Raw genomic sequence first — 20,782 nt, 5'->3', positions numbered from 1 at the left:
TTGGCGTGCGTGCAAGAGAGGATGTATGAATGTAGAGGAAGCGAAGTCTGTATGCAAAGCCAGGGTTATATGTCGTTCTATCCTCTCTGCCTACCCCTACGAGGAAGCGGCGTGGTGGTTTGTTGTTGTTGCTGGGAATATCAAAATTCACAAAAAAAAATCAGTTTTTTATTTTCACATAAGTCAACAGAACTAAAAAAATTGAAGGTTAAAATAAAGTTTAAAAATTACTTTAGTTTTGTTACGTTTCACTGCTTTACAAAACCTCTAATTCTTCACTGAATTCACACTTCACTTGGCAAACTAATGTTTTTTATTTGCTCTCGTTTGCTCCATTCATTCGATCACTGTCACTCCCAAAGTTATTAATTTACTTGCCTCAGGAATACCAATCGTCGGCTTTTAATCTCAAAAACACATAAAAGTATTTCCTTGCCCTCTTTACCATTAAGAGTTTATTTTTTTATTTTTTTGCAACTACTTATTACAATTAAATTACATCCGCCAAGAAGTGCTAAACACGCTTGACTCACACACGTAAGTTTGCGGATTCGATTGTTGGAAGAACACAATAATTAAATGTAACTTTTTTCAAACCTGGATAAACTGTGCTATATTCATCACTGCAGGGTTCACCACTGTAATTGTGCCAGTAGTAATAATATTTTTTCACGTAATTTTGCCTAAGAGTAGCTATCAAGTCGAAAACACGAGATAAGATTCTGGTTTATAAACAGAATCATATAAATCATCTGCCCGGTTACAGAAAAATCAGTATAATTTTCAACAACATTTTACTGGATTTCACCCAACGGGGTGTTATAAAAATTAACGCATTAAGATTAACAACAGAGTTTTATTTGAAATAAATTCAGAAATAGGCTTCCATATTTTATTTAAAGATAAAACTAAATCTAATGATGAATGTATACAAGTATACATAGATAGCGAAATTATTGAGAAAGTGAATGAAATGAAGTATTTGGGTATAATATTTGACACGAAATTAACTTTATTTGCAGATTTTGAGCACGTTTTTAAAAAAAATATCTTAAAAATTTTCTTTCTCGGTCGGTTGAGGAATAAATTAGATCGAAATACTGCAGAACTCATAAATATAACTTTAATTATTTTACATTTAGATCACTGTTTTACTGTATAATTTTTAGCCAATAATGGAAATTTAAATAAATTATAAGTACTTCAAAACAAAGCGATGAGAATAGTAACATGGAAATGTAGATAAAAAAAAACAGAATAAATGCATGAAGAACTCAATTGAATACCAGTGAAAAAGAGACTGATGTAAAATACGATTTTGTATATATAATTATTTTTTTTAATCAATCGAATTTCCAAATACTTCACCAATAAGATAATGTTAAATATATATATTTTATAAATATATTATTAGAAATTAAAATAGAACAAGACTGTTAAAAAAACACAATATAAGGGTGTAAAAAATGACATAGATTTTTTCGTAAAATAAAAAATAATAAAAAATTGGTAACATATTTAATAAAAAATCTCTTTGGTTCAAAATGTGCACTATTTTTTAAAATGTTAGCACTGTTGTTGTAGGAAAAAATACAAATCTATCAAATAAAAATACAAAAATAAAAACATACTGCAAAAATCCGTTTTGCCCCACCGGGTGTACAAAATGACATACGATATATAATTGGATGGGATGATTATTCAACACTTTTTAAAAACAGAATTGATAAGTTTTTTTACGAATATTAAAGAATTAAAACATTAAATGCACACTTCACAAACAAAAATCTTGTTTTTTTTATTTAAACCAGCACATTCTGCATGAGCCCAGTTTCCACACTTCATGCATTTTAACCATGTTTTACCTGGCTTTGATCTCGTATATAACTCATTACAATAAATGCATGAGCAGTCATTTTTATCGTCTGTAAGTAGAAAGTCTTCAGTGTCTGAATCAATAATCATTTTTTTACATACACCATGTTTACACTTTTCCAGGATTTGTTTTTGGAACCTTTGGCTTTAGCCTCTGATATATTTGGAGTTGTATTCAAATGTCATGTTGTACGCACATAATTGCGAAGCATTATTATTCTTCTAAATAAAAAAAGTTTAAAATGGGAAAAATGACATGGTATGTCATTTTTAAACATTGATTTTAAAAAAATTGAAAAATATCACATTGCGCTTTGTAAATTTTAACAAAATTATAGTTTTTCATGAAGATTAACAATGACACAACATATCTTTTCAGCTTGTGTTGTAGAATAATACAAATAAAATAATGATAATACCTTCGGTGTCCGCGCAATAAAAATATTATTTTATTTTACAAAGTAACCCGCAACACGTCCTCCTCGGGCGGTCGCCATAAGCGTCCTAAATATTGGTGAGTATTTATGTGTCGTATCAGTGCTCATTCTTGTGCAGGTTAAAACATGACCAAGAGTTTGGTTTCTGAGATATGATTACTATGTCATTTTGACCGCCTATGTCATTTTGTACACCCTTCCCCTACAACAGTTTAAAAATGTATGAAGAGAAGCCTAAATGTATGAAGAATGAAAAGAGTTTGAATGTATTAAAAAAAAATTGTTATGTTTAAATGTTTACTGTAAGATGATGTTGAAATATACCTTATGAAAATTAGTGAAAATATTATTTTACTTACAAATTATAATAAAAAAGACGCGTGGTCTAACTTTTCTTCAAACAAGCGTATTTTCGTTGTTTATCTCTGGATTATGGCACTAGTGTGATGATTTCTTAAGTACTATAAATTAATATTCACTGGTATATTCATACTGTTTTTTTTACGTAAAACAATATTTCAAATTATGTTAAATATAACTAGTGTAAAATAAAAGAAACCAAAAAGATAAATATATAATAATACAATTAATTAAACAACTTTCAAAATAAAAATAGTCTTTTATAGGAGCTAAAACCATCTAAAAACTCTTAGAAGCGTCTAGTTTTATCTGCCTCCTTTTAACGTACAGTTTACGAATACGATAACGATTATGGAAAAAAGCAGAACCTTCCGACACAAAAAAATTCTTTATGATGCTTTTTTAAAAAAAATCCAAATTGGTTCAGTTTTGGGATGCAAAAAACGAGAATACGAGACCTTAATTTTGTCGATTTTGCGTAGGCGTGATCGGTCCAACGTATAGTTATCTTTTTCGCACAGTATTCGGGCAGGCATCTGAGATGAGATGTCTGAGTGGCAGAAAATCTATATTTAAATACCTTTTCATCAAACCGCACTACAGAAGCATATCCTGTTAATGTAATTTTGTTTTATGTTTAAACGCATGCAAGGACATGTACTGACCCTAATAAAATTGATTGTTCAAGAAGACTTTTATTCGTATATTTCTTTTTCGATCATAAATCAGTTTACAACTTTCATATACAAAACCGCAAAATAAAATATTTTGTTCCTATTCCTGCTCGGATTGTCCCCAAGCGATATTTTAGTCAATAAGCTTATCGGAAACATGTCGATGGGGATATTTATTTTATCACGGTCAAGTTGAAAAATGTAAAAAGTATCCTCAAATGATGGATCACCTCTTGAATTGAGATTGTTTTTTAAATTATCAGGCATAAAAAAATGTATTACGGAGATGGTGAATCTGGTAGAAGATTTTCACAAATAGGGAATTAAGTTGAAAATATATTAAATACATAAAGCGAATTTTAACAATTCTATTATAAAAAAACAGTTTTCATGTATAATTTTAAGGTTTAAAGTCGAGCACATACAAAACACCTCGCAGTTAGCGTCACGCAATTTTCATAATGTAATAAAAGAAACGATCGAGAAATGTTGCAATTGGTGAACCAAAGAAATACCCTTTAAACTACTAGGTACGTTTGTAGAAATAATGATGATAGCAACAAATTTGAAGACTCAAATACGAGAAAATATTCTGTACTTTTTCCCAAGATACATTCGAGGGGTCATCCACAAAAGAAGGTTTCAACGTTTACGTAGAATCGGAAAATGCTTGCATTTATTTGAAATTCACAGGATGATTCACGAATATATTAAATTATTTTCGACTTATCGTTGTCGAGATCGAAACATTTCTGTAGTCTGGGCACCAGTTTTTGTATGCCAGTGTCGTAGAAATTCTCCACTGCTTCTTTGACCTCCTTGATTGTTAAAAAAACGTTTCTCACCTAAACACTCAAAGTTTAGTAAAAAAATGATAGTTCGATAGCGCCAAGTTGGGTGAAAAGGGGGAAATTAGTGACAATATTCCATCCAAACGATGTCAACTGCTACTGTGTAACTCGTGCGGTGTGGGGCCTGGCGTTGTCATGCAGGAGGCTTATTCAAAGGAAGTTGTCATGCAGGAGTATTCCAGTAAACCCCTGCAATAATGGTAGTCTCTTTTAACATAAAATCTCCAGAAAACAGAAAACTTATGCAATAACTTTTTCAGCTGAATGGGTCGTTTTGAACCTTTTGGTGGATAGAAAAGATGAATGACGCCACTAAAATGATTGTCTTTTGAATTCTGGGGTCTAATGTCATCTCCCGTCACGATAAAGTCCAGAAAAGCTTATCTTTCCTGTGAAAAACGATCCAAAAATTCATGCACGGTGGCATGTAATTTTGACGTTGCTTCGGTGTGAGCATTCTGGGCACCCACCATCTTGCACACAACTTCTTGTAACCAAGTTTTTACTACCCAATTTCAACAAGAATATTTCGAAAAATGCAAAGAAAGTTTTTGTTAAGGTCGTCAAGCGTCACGCGGTGGTCATTTTGCATTTTTTGTTCGATTTTTTGCACAAGTTCGTCAGAAATCTGATCACTGATAGTCTCCCACTCCTTGCCTCGTCGTGAGTATCAGAATACTAAAGCCAAAAAACAGATAACCTCGTGAATCTCACTCATCAGAAAAAAAAATACTGCTACTAAATAAAATAACCGATCAACACGCGCGACCTAATAAACTGACTATTAGGATTCCCCCTACACGTCAGGTGCGCCAACATTGAAGCGAAAAATTTCCCGCGGCCTCAGGAGCCTTTGTAACCTTTTTTGTGAATGACTCGTATTATTTATCTGCTATTTATAAAATGCTGTGGAAAAATACAATAAAGTGATGTGAGTTAGTGTGAGGGTGAGTTATTAGAAAGATGAATTGGCGAGATGAGTTGGTCAGGGGATGAGTTGGCAGGAAGAATTAGTGGGAGGATGATCTTCTGAAATTACGAGTTGGTGAGCGGCTGAGGGTATGTGAAGAAGAGGCTGTGAAATTGTGGGTGAGTGTGTAGACGATGGCCCTAAAGTCAACCACTAGAGGCCGATATGCTGGCTTACACGGTCAACCAAGCATTAGATTGAAACTATTGGAAACTTATCTTTAAAATTACTTTTTTACAAACTGGCTAATATGAGCGTCATGAACGTAAGTAACATTTGTTTACGAGGACCAATATTTAATATTTATTTTTTGATCAATATTTTTTGCTTCAAATTAATGAACGCAACGACGGATAAGCTTGGAGTAATACAACCGAAGCTGGTTGATTTCTTATCACCACTGCGGTTTTACGTCTCTAAACTACAAGAGCTCAAACTAGAGATTCTCTGTCCCTCTCCAGAGATCTTGTTTTAACTGATTACCACTTCGTTTCAAAATTTAGATATCTTTTTACAAGGGAAAAAAAAATATTCCAAAGAGTTATTAAAAAATACCTTCATGGCATTTGTCGACTCTCGGCCACAGGAGTTTTATGGCAAATGCAATATTCAAAAACTCCAAACCTAAAAATAATATGGGCTAAAATTTTGCTGAATTAAATTATGTAATTTTAGTATGAATAAAACAATTTTTAATTTTTTTTATATAAAACAGAAATTTCCTTTTGCCAATTTAAATTGTTGTATGTAAGCTATAGGATTAAGAAAACGATTTACGAGAAATGATAATTAATTACAAATTTCAATGCGGTATGGTACGACAGTATATTTTTATTTTTATAAATCTTCCTAATTACTTCAGAAGTAACCTTTTTGTAATCATGTTAAGCTTGGTGAGCCAACTAAGTGACAATTTAAAGCAATTTAATTAGTCACTGACTTACTTTACTTTCTTAGGCAAAGTTTAATTAGACAAACAATTTTTCGTCTTTCCTTAAATTCGTTGTAAAGAACCTTCTGTTTAATTAAAAAATATTATTCAAATTATTAAAATTCATACTGAAAGTTTGTTTTTATTTATAAAATTACATTTTAATGAATCATAAGGTTACATTTTAATCCACTGAGTTTGTTAGAGCAATAAACAGATTCAAATAAAAAGTTTGAACTATATAGGCTGTGACATTTACGTATGAGGGTGGGTATTTTGTAAACGTATTTAAAACTGATTTTTTCAATCTATTTTTTTATTATTTCGTGTTCAGGTGAATAAACAATACAGTGGTGTGTGTGGAATAGAACTAGTATCCTGGACAAGCATTTTCGACTCGATAATCACTCTCAGGTAAAAATTCTGATCAAAGAAATCGGGTAGGGATTAGTCTGCCTCATTGTTAAGTGGTTGGCGTATTTCTCTACCGTTCTAGAGGTCTCGAGATCGATTCCTGGCAGGGTTGACTCAAAATATTGGTTTCAATTGTAGTTGAACACTGCAATATTTCACTGTTCCTGTTCTGGTACCTGGAGCGTAAGACTCATCACCTTACATTCCATGCAACACAAATGACCTAGATACGCTGCAATTCGAGTACCAATTCAGTGCCATATGCACCACAAGGTGCGTAGAAAAATGATAAATTATGATAATTTTCTATTGAATAATATTTTTTAATATTTAATAATAATACGTGGGTGACATACTTCACAAGATATCAAAAGAAAAATATTAAAAATCCTGTAACGATATTAAACATAACCCACAAATCAAAACATTTAACACTTAACGATAATATTATTTTCTACAAATCAACGAACTCGTTTATATAATATTTTCGAAAGACAAATAACATAACTTTGTTTTATGAATTTAAATTATTTATTGGCATAACCGACTAGTTTCGGCAACAACGCGTTGCCCTCTTTAGGGTTATTCAATAACTAGACATACATTATATATTTTATTGTATTATTTTGTTTTGCATTATTTGTTTCTTTTTTATAATATTTTGTAAAGTTGCCAAACGCAAGAGCCAGACTTTTTTTTTGAAGTTCAACCTTAAGTGTTCCATTTTTTTTACTGTATGTTTTGTTTTAATATGCTAATAAAGGTTTTTATTGAAAAATAAATGTAAAAAAAACAGTGAACAGATTAGTGGGTGTCGATACGAATAGGAAGTTGTTTATTTTTTGACAATAATTTTTAAGTTTTCACTTTGGTATAAAAGTGTGGTTAGCAAATGTTTGGCCATTGTAGGGGTCACATATTATGTTATAAGAAATTTTGCTCAACTTGCCCCAGTAGAACTGGTTGAAAAAAAAATTTCGACTATTATAATTATACTTACGCTATATTTGTATTTAATTTGAAAACGCTGATAAGTGGCAAGTATTTTAATCTAAATTTGATGCAACAGAGACGGAAAATATGACGTTTTCAATCTTGGTACCGGCGGCAGTTCTTCAATGGCTTCCCAGGTTATAGTTGGTTTAAGTGGCCACTTTACACGCCGTATAGTTACACCATTCTGCCTTAGTAAAATTATCCATATTAATTCAAATCTTCCATTTGTTGTCTTTTTTGAAGTAAATGTAAATGCCTAGACTTCCATATTCCTATCTTATTTTTTTCCATCTGTTGCGTCGAATTTAAATCTTGACTCTCTCTTCCCGGTTATGTGTAGCTATTACACATTGCATCTAATACCTTTAATATCTCTATAAATGTAAACAGCCTCGTGGTGTAATGGTCAGCGCATTTGTCTACCATTCAAGAGGTCTCGAGTTGGATTCCCGACATGGTTGACATCAAATATTATTTAAAAGGATGTTCTTACACTATTATATTTCATAGTCCCTAGACTAGTATCTAAAGCGTAAGACTTATCACCTTACCTTATCACCTTATCACCTTTACATGTAACAGAAATGATTAAGATACGCTGCGATTGGTGTACCTATGCAGTGCCTAATGCACTATTAGGAAAGACTGAGAACGATATTGAGATCGAAAACATTTCGCCGAAAGATTGGTATAATATTACAGACATGGGAAACATTTTAAAGAAGGAATATAAAAGTCAAGGCCTTATGACCTGTCATTGGCTTGTTTAAGTGGCTACTTAACACACTATGAAATTAATACTTTAATTATGCTTTTTTTAAAGTACCTTTAATGAAATTATTAACAAGGCATTTAATTAAAAGTTTATTTCAAATATGAGTATTAAAAAAATAAAGTCGACTTCATCATCGTTTCCCTAATCCCACCCCGTGGTGCATAAAGCACTACATTGGTACCCCAAATGAAGGGTATTTCGATCATCGTGCTTCCGTGGGATTTTTGTTTGTTTATGTGATAAGTATATTTTATATTTGTAAGAGTTATTGTAAAAAAGGAAAAAAATACATCTCTTACATGTAATCAGCCTAACACTTCAGGTGACAGCGTCCAGACAGTAAAATATTGCAGTAAACCAGCTTCAAAAAATATATAATTTGTTGCAACAGAGAGGGAAAACATTTTTGAGAACGGAATATGGAAGTCTAGGCTTAAACAGGGCTTATGATGGGCTGTTATTAATTGGTTTAAGTGGCCACTTTACACACCGTGTAACATTCACCATTCTCAATTTCTTAAAATCGTACCAAAACCGACTACAAATTAAACAATTAATAAATTTAAATAAAAAATAATAGTTAAATGTTCTGGTGTCTGATGCTTATATTATTTACATTAAATACATTTAAATATACTCCTTTGCATTTTCCAAATATTATTTCGTACTAAAGGTAGTTTTATTTATTGATAAGAAAGACTTTTAACACTCTCGCAAAAAAAAATGCAATTTATTTCCCTAATTTTTTTTAGAAGATGGTTATAAATTTTTACGGTCATGGATATGGGCGCTCTTAGATAAACGACTTTTTTGCCAATGGAAATATTAATTGACTTTTATTTCTAGTATTACGAAATTATTAATTATTATTATTAATTATTATTATCTGCTAAAATATTCAGACCTTGATTTTACAATAAAACAAAGTTCCTATCCAAATTACACCTTTCGGACACGAAAAAAAAAAAATTTTTTGGTTTCGTTGTTCTGTATAATGTTATGACACTAAAACATATATTTATTGCATAACAAAAGCTGGACTATTTCGCGTATAAAGCTGTGTTTTTGAACAAAGAACCTTTGGTGTTTTATTTTTTCGTATGTCTTACAACAAAGATCACATTGAATCAAAGACATACCGTTCGTACCCTCTGCGGACATATGAACGACATTAAATTCATCTCAGAACCCCTTTTGACGCCCTGAATCTTTTTATCTCGAGAGACTATTCGTTGTATGTAGTACGTACATAATGTATAATATCTCACATATATCACGTCCGCATACAAATCTAGAATACAGTGGGGTTCTATTCGTAGCGCTTGCGCTCATTTAGAGGCAGTGTGGACTTCACAGGGAAAGTAATTTGGTGGCAGATTCGAGTTGGTCGCTTCGAATAGCCGACACCGTCCAAACCTTATTGACTCTTTGCGCTCCGTTGTTATGAAATTGTAAAGAAAAGTTCTCAGAAGTTGCGACAATACGTCGCTACTTTCTTCATAACTACGGTGGCGACCAATTATCTCCTCCAACAACAGATGTTTATCTAAGTAGGTACCTACGACTGTGAACATTTGAAAAAAAATGAATATTTGAATGCTTAAACATCGGCAGAATAGTGATTATTGCGCAGTGTGCAAAGTGTAATAATTTTTTATTTTATTTTTTTATTAAACTTTTTGTACATAATGTTATTTGTACATTGGCGGGCTTATTGCCAAATGGCAATTTCTTCCAACCAACCAATAAAATAAAAGTTTTATTTTTATAATTCAAGTTACAGAACATATTCAATGGAAAAAAAAGATTAAAAAGTTAAAAATATATAAAAATAGAAATAAACGTATTTGTTTATAAATTACCATAAATCAAAACTATTACTCAATGGGAAAAAGGAAAAAAGAGGAAAGAGGAAAAAGGAAAGGAGGAGAGATTAAGGAAGAGAAAGGAGATGTTTCGTCAGACGTGATTTGAACAGAGATAATGTAGTAATTATCACTTAAAGGAGAAAATATGGAAGTCTAGGCATTTACAGAGCTTATGGCCTGTCATTGGCTGGTTAAAGTGGCCACTTTACACACCGCGTAACATTAATTATTTTCTAGTCTTTTGTCTACAAACATTTGGACAGACTCAAATATTGTCATATTATATTTAATCAAAATATGAAATTTTATCTGAGTAAAAATTTGTGAAATAGGCTTCTTAGGACAAACATATTAGTATTTTACTATTCGCATTGCATAAAATATTCATATATATTTTTTAGTTAAAATGAACAATTTATATTTTCATTCTTATGATTTGCCCAAATATTTCATTTTGAGGGTCATTTTCAACGAGTTGTAAATAACTCGCCATTAGATCGCCAATGGAAATCAAGTTGGGGTAGAGTGGGATTCGAAACACGGACCTTTGAGCCATAAGTGCGAGACACTAGCCACGGGACCACCATCCGATACATATTTTATATACTCGTATATATATATATTATTTTTTATTTTTTCATAATTTTGTACTACTACTACTACTACCATCACGCCATTTCCCCGTAGGGGTAGGCAGAGATAATGGAACGCCACACACTTCTATCCTGGCTTACATTCCTAGCTTCTTCCACATTTATACATCTTGTCATACATGCCCTTCGGTTCTGTCTGCTTTTGACATGACCAGACTTAAGATTTTGGTTTATCTCATCATGCCACGTCTTTTTTGGTCGTCTTCGTCTTCGTCGTACGTTACCGTTTATTTTTGCCATATATACTTGTTTTACCATGCTTTTGTCGTCCATTTGTCTTACGTGATCAAACCATCTCAGAGACCTTTTCTTAATCTAAACAATCAAACCTGACTCAGATTTACACTCTCGCCTGATTTCATCATTCGTAACCCTGTCATACATTGATTTCCCACAGATTTGTCCAAGATATTGCATTTCAACCGCGTTCACTCGGTTTTCATCCTTTCTCTGCCAGTTCCATGTTGCACTTACAACTTTGTACATACAATTATTAGGGACAGAGACACAGTTTATAGCGACACAATCAAGAGCGATCCATGCCTGTGAACTTACCCTGACTCGTTAGAAAATCCATGTTGATTAGGGGCACTTGTTATGTATTCATAAACATACATACCTACATATCTGGGCCTCCTGTGATAAGTAATTTAAGTCGAGTTGTACCCTTTTTTGTGATTTTTGCATAGAAATGATCAGAAAAAATTAGCAATTTTTTGTTCTAACTTAGGTTCTTCTATCTGCTATAGTTTCAGAGATAATTTGGTGCAAAGCGAAATAACTGTCAGGATTTTTGCAAAAAAATTGTGAATTTAGATATATGTCAAGTTGTAACCCCTTTAAGTAATTGCTCCGCACATTGTTTTTTGTGCTTCGTGGTATAAGAGCGGTTATATTAATTTTCACATTTTATTTTTCAGTATATTTAACGTGAATATTGATATATTTAGAGATATATTACATTGAACCAATTTTTTTCATAATGATTAGGGTACAATTCAACATTAAACTACAAATTCGAATCTAAATTTATGCCTAATTTGTGATAACTAATACATCTCGACTTACATCATTCTACACAAATCGATTTTTATGTGTAAATGAATATTAATTGAATCGTATCTAAAACTCAAACCAAATAAAAAAAAATTGTATGAAGAATAAAATGTGCTAAATGATACAAGTGTATATGGTTAGGGTGGCGGGGGTACCGGATATATGGCGAAATGTACTGAAGTTTGAAAAATTATCTTAAGAGCCCCAATCAGAACTAGCTCCCTCGGTATATTCGTAAATCTTAATGTAGCATCTGTAAAACAACTTTATGTAGAAGCTCAGTTACTGTATCTACCTTCACACAAACATTACTATCTACCTTCCATATCTCATTTCACAAATACAAGAGTAACTGGATACTCCACCCTGATGCTGCAAAAACAATGAAAAATTGATACAATCTTCGGTCAAAGAGGATTGGCCTACTACTCCGTTAAAGTGTACAATCTACTTCCATTGTCGATTTTTATGTGTAAATGAATATTGCTATTAAAAAATGGATAGTGGAGGTGGGTTGCGCACGAATCGATGAGTGGATCAAGCCAAATAGGTAAAAATTTGTGTCTTGTTTATGAAATTTGGTCTACAAGTGTCTACATGAATTTTTTTTGTTTTATATTATTATTTTAGTTCATTTTGCTTATTATTTTTAAAAAGATAATTAGGTAAATTAGATAAATTACGTTTTTATTTTTTTATTATATTATCTATGTTTAATAACTAAATAAATTATAACTACTTATTTCTGGCTGCGATACGATCCTACTTATTATTTAATGATGCTTACACTTACCCACACCTGAACACTTACTCCTACACTAATACACATAAACACATATCTACGCTTACTCTCATACAAATACTCATAAACACACCCTATTGTTATAACACAATTTAATAATATGTACATATGATTCATATTTAGAAAATTTGCTGGTCTGTCTTTAAACTGTATTTTTTTTAATATTACAATATAATTGTTGACTGTTTGTTTCTTTAAAATAAATAACTAATTTCAGGCATGTTTCACTCATTTTAAAATGTTTCCCTCGGCACGGGACACTCCAGTGAGGGAACATTATTCTGTGTAAAAAAAATACAAACATTGTAAAATCATAAATATATAAAAGGTGCAAGGATAATTTTGCTTCCAAATTGTTAAACATGCTTTCCCAAGAAATTATAAACAGATGACAAAGCTTTCAATAAATAAATTAATCTGACTGAAGCGTATAAATAATGTTTCATTTAAATTATTTATTGACAATTCTTGATGGAATTCCATTGTAATGATGTAATAACTTATATTTACATCAGTATAAATAATATTTTTTTCGTTGATGTTTTTTTTAAACTTTACATATAGTTTGCTTTTCAAAAATACTAAAAATATAGTAGTTAATGTTTAATCATACCAATAAATTGTCTGGCGTTCCACGGGTTAAAAGAAAAATGTCCTTTTCGTGCAGAAACGAATCCGACCTTCTCTTCTTCTGATTTTCGTTCATTTCGTTTTTTCCTTATGTTTGTTGTGAATTTAATTTTGTTTCAAGTCATTTACCGGAATCGGCGCTTGTTGGCGACTGGAGTCGACTTTAATATTGTTTAATTTGCGCGTTTCAGGAATAAAGCATTCCCTTACATTCCCTTTTAATCAAGTTTTTTGATGAAATCACGTTGCCATGAGGTTTTCCTGTGAATAATAAGATTTTTTGAGATATTCCAACCCAGTATACGACCTGTCAACTCTAAACAAGAAAGCAACGTACCATTTCCAACGTACAGTTTCCGAGCGACAGTTTTTTATAACATTTTTTTTATATCGTCATAATATAATTATTCTTCAATGTCGTAATAAAGGTAAACCAAAATGTTTATTTTCTTTTGTATTTTTCAAATACTATAATTTATTTTTTTAAAACAAAAATATTTTCGGTCTTATGATTTACCCAAATACAAAATTTTGAGAGCCATTTTCAAAGAGTTGTAAATAACTAACTATTAGAAAATGGGATTCAAGTTAGGGTAGAGCGGGATTCGAACCACGGACCTTTGAGCCTTGACTTCGAGACACTAGCCACGGGACTGCAACCCTATCCAAGTTATAAATATTTTTTTTAAATGTTCGCTAGGGATAGAATGACTAAGAAAGAAAAGAGGGTAATCGCCGGGAACAGAGTAAACGTCGCACTTGAATCAACATTAATAAATGCGTTTTTGTCGAAAAACGAGGAAGACAGAGAAAAACATGGCAAGACCAAATCCAACAGATACTTAAAGATGGACATGTTCTGTTAAAGTTGGAATATTCGGCGGGCGTGCTAGAGAAGATGCATGAATTGTAGACGAAACGAGACCTTTAAGCAGACAGTGTTTGTTTGTTTGTTTTTTTGAGATTCTCAACTTGCCCGTTGAGAAAAAATAAAGATATAAAGATAGACTGTTGGTCCCTAAAAGTTTGGCATCGTTGCGCCATGAGCGGTCGTGTTCGCTATGTTTATATACATATGTTGCCGCCAAATCAATAGTTAAATCAGCCACTCCAATGAGTGGCTAGGCTGTTCAGTAAATGCCGGTATTTGACTGAATGGCTAGGCCGTTCGTTGAATGATAGTTCAACGAATGAGTCAAATTTTCACTTTGATACAAAAATATTATTGGTTTTATTTTTTTATGTGAAATAAAATTAGGTCAAGCTAAATGATATTTTTTTTTTCATTTTACTTCGTCTTTAATGTAACTGAATAATTTATCCTTAATTTCACTAAATAAGTTAAGTAGAAAAACTGAGAGATTTTAAATCGTAAAATTGGAATATTTACGGGAAAAGTTAAAGGTAAAATCAAAAGTATAAAAATTACAAAAAATACAACATAAGCTCTCGCTCGCAGTGCGGGTGAAGAAACAAAATTCGGAGAGCTACTAGATGGCCGACTGGCGTCTGACAGAAGAAATGTGAAATTATCTATCTCGCTCCCGAATATACATGTAGTATTGTGAGTGAGACGTAAAGAGTGTGTGAGATATATTCCGTACTCTTTTATATCATACTACGCGATGTGCGACACATTAGTAAACTTTCAATTGTTTTGGTGATCTCCGGTATCTCGTATCTTCGGTTTGTAATAAAATGCTTGTTCAGTTCCTAATAAGTATTAATTGTTGAATTAAAATATGTTTTGACCGATACGTAAATGTAAAACGGCGGAATATAGAAAATCTTTACTAAGATTTTATTATATTTACAGACATATTTAAGTTATTTTATGTAATGTGTACTGGCTGGCTGTTAAGCAACAAAGTTCCAATGCAAACAATTTTCGAGTCCAATCAAGGTTTTTTGCATACATACCAGATACCCAATTGTGTATAAATCTAACAGTCCCACCTACATACAAAAGCCTACCGCCCTGAGACGTGAGCAAAAATTTGATTAATGATTTGTTAAACTGCCATGAGGTAAGCAGCATCTTCATTATTATTTTGCAAGTAATTTCCTGCTTATAAACGTTTTCAGTTTTTGTGTTTTCTTATGTTCACCTTTTTCTTCGTAACACACTTTGTTTTTTTTTATGGCAAATTTGCAATCATTGTTACAGTTTTATTACCATCCGAGAAATTTGTATATAACTATAAATTTGATGATAAACAAGCATATAATAAAGATTTCCAAATGATTTCAAATTACCAAAATGTTATATCAAACAATTTCAGCAAATTTATACATATTAAGGCATCGAAGAACTTTAACAGCCTCCCTATTGCAATTAAGGAAATAGGATATATAAACAATTTAATAATTAAATTAAAGGAATACTTGCGGCTTCATAGTAAAAATATAAAAAGGATAGTTAATAGATGATAATATCCTAAATGTTTTATTATATAAATTCAATTCGATGATGCGGTTCTGTTAGCAAGCAGCAACGAAGATTTGCAAAAAGTGGTCTCTAGAATGTATTATGTATGCCTAGAGAGCAAATTGGCTATGAACGAAAGTAAGTAAAAAATATGGTATTTTAAAGGGTAAGTGAGGTTACTGACTGCATAATAAATGTAAACAATGAATGTCTTGAACAAGTAGAAGAATTTGTGTATCTAAAAGGCATGTTTTCAATAAATGAAAGAGTAGAAAAAGATGTTGAAAGGAGAGTGAATGTGGGCAACAAAATGAACGGTGCACTAAACGTAGTAATTGATAACAAAAATATGTAAATCGAAGCTAAATTAGCAGTGCACAACGGAGTTAAAGTCCCAACACTTATGTATGGAAGTGAAACATGGAACTAGTGGAGGAAGGATAAAAGCCGAGTGAACGTGGTTGAATTGCGATCTCTTAGACGAATGCGTGGGAAATCAATGTATGACAGGGTTACGAATGATGAAATCAGGCGAGAGTGTAAATCTGAGTCAGGTTTGATTGTTTAGATTAAGAAAAGGTCTCTGAGATGGTTTGATCACGTAAGACAAATGGACGACAAAAGCATGGTAAAACACGTATACATGGTGAAAATGAACGGCAATGCGAGACGAAGACGACCAAGGAAGACGGACAGAACCGAAGGGCATGTATGACAAGGTGTATGAATGTGTAAAAAGCTAGGAATGTATGCCAGGATAGACGTGTGTGGCGAACCATTATATCTGACTACCCCTACGGAGAAATGGCGTGATAGAAGAAGTAGTAGTAATTAAAGACGAATTATTTTTAATTTAGTGTAAGATCCTATCCAAGCACAAAAACTTGTCTCTTTTTTGGAGAAAAACAGCATTAATACCAAAACGATGATATTATACTTAAATACGTATTGAATTTTTAAAATAATAAAATGGTGATGAGATGCAATTAGTAATATGCATTAGTTGGAGTCAATTCAGTCAATTTGGTTTCCATTAACCTCACACCATAAGTAAATCACAAGCACACATGCAACGCTTTTCACAATGTGACTGCAGAGGTAGAGGGGAGTGTTAGCGTTGAGTCACGTGGAACAACACGTGGCTACAATATTAAGGAAATATAAAATAATCGGACTACTTGCAAAAAAGTTCATAACAGTTTCAATGACATGCCTCCACGTCACACACCTTAGTAAAATCCTGTGGTGTAGTCGTTAACTGGACGCATTAGTCCCGTGAGGACCGTGCAACACGCGATTTGCGTTTGCGTCAAGCGACGCAACCGACGCGATGTCAGTTGTCGATATTGTACAACCATGGTCAGTCGTTAATACGTTCGTTTTGACTTTAATTCACAAAAATGGCGGAAGAACGCCTTATTGAAATAATCAGTCAGTATGAGTCTCTATATAACACCCACTTTCCGGATTATAGGGATCATAAAACGAGAAATGAGGCCTGGGAAAAAATATCACAACACATGAAAATGCCCGGTGAGATTTTTTTTCATAAAAATTTACCAGTAATAATCGTAATTTTTTAACGAATTCTCTGACAGAACACAATGAGGAAGTTCAGTGGCTTCTTAAAAAAATATTTTTTCTCTGCTGTTTTGTAATTTTGAAATCGTTCCGCCCGTGACTTCACAAGTTCTTGTCGGTGAGTTCTGCTGATTGGTAAGTTGGCTTCCCGAAAGCCGGAAAAATATTACAACATTTGATTCGGAATAACTTGTGACGTAGTTTATTTAAATATTTTTTTTCATATATATTCGAGAAACTTCGCTACGCAATTAAATGTTCTAATTTTTACCGCGAGTAAGAAAACCTTTTTGTATCCAATTTCCCGTAGCACTAATCATCCTCATTCTGATTTCACTAACGTCAGCACAAAAACAAACAAAAAAACAATCACGCCGTTTTCCCGTGGGGGTAGGCAGAGAAAGAGTTAGCACAAACGCGCGTTGTAAAATGTCTACGCAATGTTAATAAAATATTAATTTGGAAATAAATAAAAATAAATAGAGTATTTCATGGCGTAAAAAAACTAAAATAATAAATTACTTGTAATTTTTGACAATTACGTACCTATGGTTAATTACAGCTTGAGAAAAATATCATTTATCCCCATTTTCACCTATTGGTGCATAGAACACTTAGTTTCTATGTTAAAAAAGCTGTATATTGCTCATTTTCAACATAAAGATAAGGTTTGCTTTGTCAGGACGTTAAATATTATTATATCTCAAGTAGATCTTTAACTTTAGAACAACAACAGTAATTTACAATAAGCGTCAAAAATAATAGTGTTTCTGGGTTTTCTTTACTCGCTAGAAATTTAATATATTTCTATTCCACTGTCCCAGTTGCTCTTAATAAAAAGAAAAAGAAATTGCTTAGAGATCGTGCTTTTACCTGCCTAGAATTTATATATATTCATGAAATTTTGTTACACAGAATATCAAAAATAATTTCATAAACAATATATTCAGATTTCTTTTAAAAATAAAAGTTTTGTGTATAGAGTAAAATTGTATCGTGATCGATAAACACAAGCTTTAGATTATTGAGCCAGTATATAGTATAATCCACGTTAAAAATACGCCTGGACACATATCATTCATTTTAATTTTATCACGCTAAAAACAAAATTTAAAAAAAATGTTTTGATTTTCAGTGGAACTTTGTAAGGATTCGTGGGCAAAATTGCGAAATTGCTATACAAACGCATTGAAACGACGCAGAAAAAAAAGTGGTGTATCAGACTGTAAAATAAGTCCTTGGAAGTATGAGAATCAGATGGCCTTTTTACTTCCTTTCGTGGAGGCGAAAAGTCAGCAAGCCAATCAGAATTTAGCATCTACATCTAATTCAGAGAGTACAATTTCAAATACTTATTTACAAAGTATAAGAGATATGAAACTACCAGAGGAAATGTCTTTTAGCGAATATTCTAGAAAAAATGATAGAATTTTTCAAAACATGGATGAAATTGATCTGTTTTTTTTTAGTATGAGTAAATCTCTGAAAAAATTACCCAAGATGGATCAGGCAAGGATAAAAATGGATTTACATAGAGCGATAAACGATGCGGAAATACGACAAATGCAGTATCTTGAAGAGGAGAATAAACTTCTTTAGGGCTAACTAAGATCAAAAGTTATAATTATGTATTTGTATTATTTAAAGTATATAAGAGGGTTCAAGTTTATTATATTTTGAAACATCTGGAATAAATGACATTCATACAAAACATTTACAAAAATTATGGACATTTTTTTCTCCTATCATACTTTTGAATCCCTTAGGCCAATGCGCATAATATTTTCCAAACGATCCATGAGTTGATGGTGATATCCAAAAGCTGTAATTTCCAATGAATATAGTTAAATTTGGTAGGTATTTTTGTAAATGAATTCGGTGTACCATAAAATTTATCGAAACATTTTTTTTAAGTACCTTTGAAAAAAAAAAATTGCTATTTGTAAAATGAAAAAAAAACCGCTTATGCAACATTGATTGAGTAATTGTCATGATATCAATTACCCAGTATCTTTATGGTTGTAATAAATATTATGAGTTATGAATGTTTTATCAAAATTTTTAAAATGAAAAAAAATATTCTGAAAGACAACATAAATATAATCTTTTAAGAGTAATTTTAACGTTAATCTTTTTTTATATTGTGAAAGTATTTTTTTTTTGTATCGGTATTAAAAATTCTAATTTTAAAAGTAATAACACAAAAACTTTTTTTAAATGATTATTTTATTCATAATTCTTTTATTCATAAAGCGAATACTTACTTCCGTTATTATGACTTACAGAAATATAAAACAATTTTGAAGTCATAAGTCGTAAATGAGTTCTTAAAAATCAGTCGTAAATTAGAATCCGTTTTAGAAAAGCAGAGAACAAGTTTTTTTAGACGGGGGTTTTTTAGAGCATCCTAATCCACATTCGGCCATACTATCATAGGACCGTCTCCTTAGCGTTGTTAGTAATAATAGTACCCACACTTAAGAAAGTAGACGTAATCGACACTTTGAATGAAAAAATCTTACACAGCTCGGTTGTTGATAATTTACTGGGCGCATTTGAATTATTTATGTTTGTTTGGTACTGATGTATAACTGGCACTCATACGCATGATTATCGTTACATGGAGCCGCGCTAAGAACTTGGAAAGGGAGTAGATATATATAAATTTTGTTTTGTAGGTATAAATTTTGCCTGTTATTAAACCAAGTTAACATACAGTTTTCGTTTGTATAAACACGCCTATAATAATATTTTTTTATGAAGACTTTATTTCACTCACACATAAACAAAAACCACTAAAAGTGTATAATAAAACTTAGTAGACATTACAAAAATAAATATGTACATCTCATTTCCCCTCCTTATCCTCTCTTCAAGCATCTTTGTCGTAATCTCACCCAATTTACAATAACTTACGGTTCTCTAAAAAAGAAATTCTTTGATTTTTAAGAAATATATACGAGTACTGGAAAATAACATTTTTATTTGTATAAACTAATATGTATTTATATTATATGTAATATATTTTCTTTGCTAACTTTATATACTTTGTAGAAATTTGTTATTGGTTCTGAGTTTATACATTATATCTGTTTGTTTACTATAAATATGGATGTAGAACTGTTTCCCGAATAAAATAAAATAAAATAAATATGCGCTGTGCTTTCTCCGCCTCACTAGAAAATCTAAATTAGGCATTGAGTCAGAATATGAGATTGCGAAACGCGGCAGGTATTTTCAAAATTAATTTAGTAACATAGAGATGTTTTTGGTTAGAGTATTAAAATATACTAGATAAACAATAAATAATAAAAAAAATGTCGCAATGTTTATTAAACCTTTTAATGAGTTTACCCAGATTAAAATATATGATAAAGAACATAATAATTAATTGTAAATGCCTAGACTACAAAATTAATTTTTCAAAAATATTTATCTAAAATGTTCTCCTTAAAATGATTGACGTTATCTGTCCGATCAA

General features: G+C 31.7%; 2 protein-coding genes across 3 annotated transcripts in view; both read left to right on the top strand.

Moving 5' to 3' along the window:
- Positions 1-20,782, top strand: part of LOC148277349 (carboxyl-terminal PDZ ligand of neuronal nitric oxide synthase protein) — a 623,052-nt gene that overhangs the window by 246,750 nt on the left and 355,520 nt on the right. The window lies entirely within an intron of this gene.
- On the top strand, positions 17,070-19,002 carry LOC148277351 (uncharacterized). The gene is made up of 2 exons (XM_088233003.1): positions 17,070-17,253; positions 18,437-19,002. Exons 1-2 carry the CDS (start codon positions 17,121-17,123, stop codon positions 18,898-18,900), a joined length of 597 nt encoding a protein of 198 aa, XP_088089129.1. The 5' UTR covers positions 17,070-17,120; the 3' UTR covers positions 18,901-19,002.

This window comes from Micrasema longulum, unplaced genomic scaffold (assembly GCF_059751315.1).
Source record: "Micrasema longulum isolate JH-2025_06_02 unplaced genomic scaffold, ASM5975131v1 h1tg001048l, whole genome shotgun sequence".
NCBI classification, from domain to species: Eukaryota; Metazoa; Arthropoda; class Insecta; order Trichoptera; family Brachycentridae; genus Micrasema; species Micrasema longulum.
Note: the sequence above shows the minus strand (reverse complement) of the source record. Positions and strands in the feature narration are given on the sequence as shown.

Coding starts and splice junctions, on each gene's coding strand:
- LOC148277351 (XM_088233003.1), top strand. CDS start 17,121: ATGGCGGAAGAACGCCTTATTGAAATAATCAGTCAGTATGAGTCTCTA. Junction 17,254..18,436: donor ACAACACATGAAAATGCCCG/GTGAGATTTTTT, acceptor TTTGATTTTCAG/TGGAACTTTGTAAGGATTCG.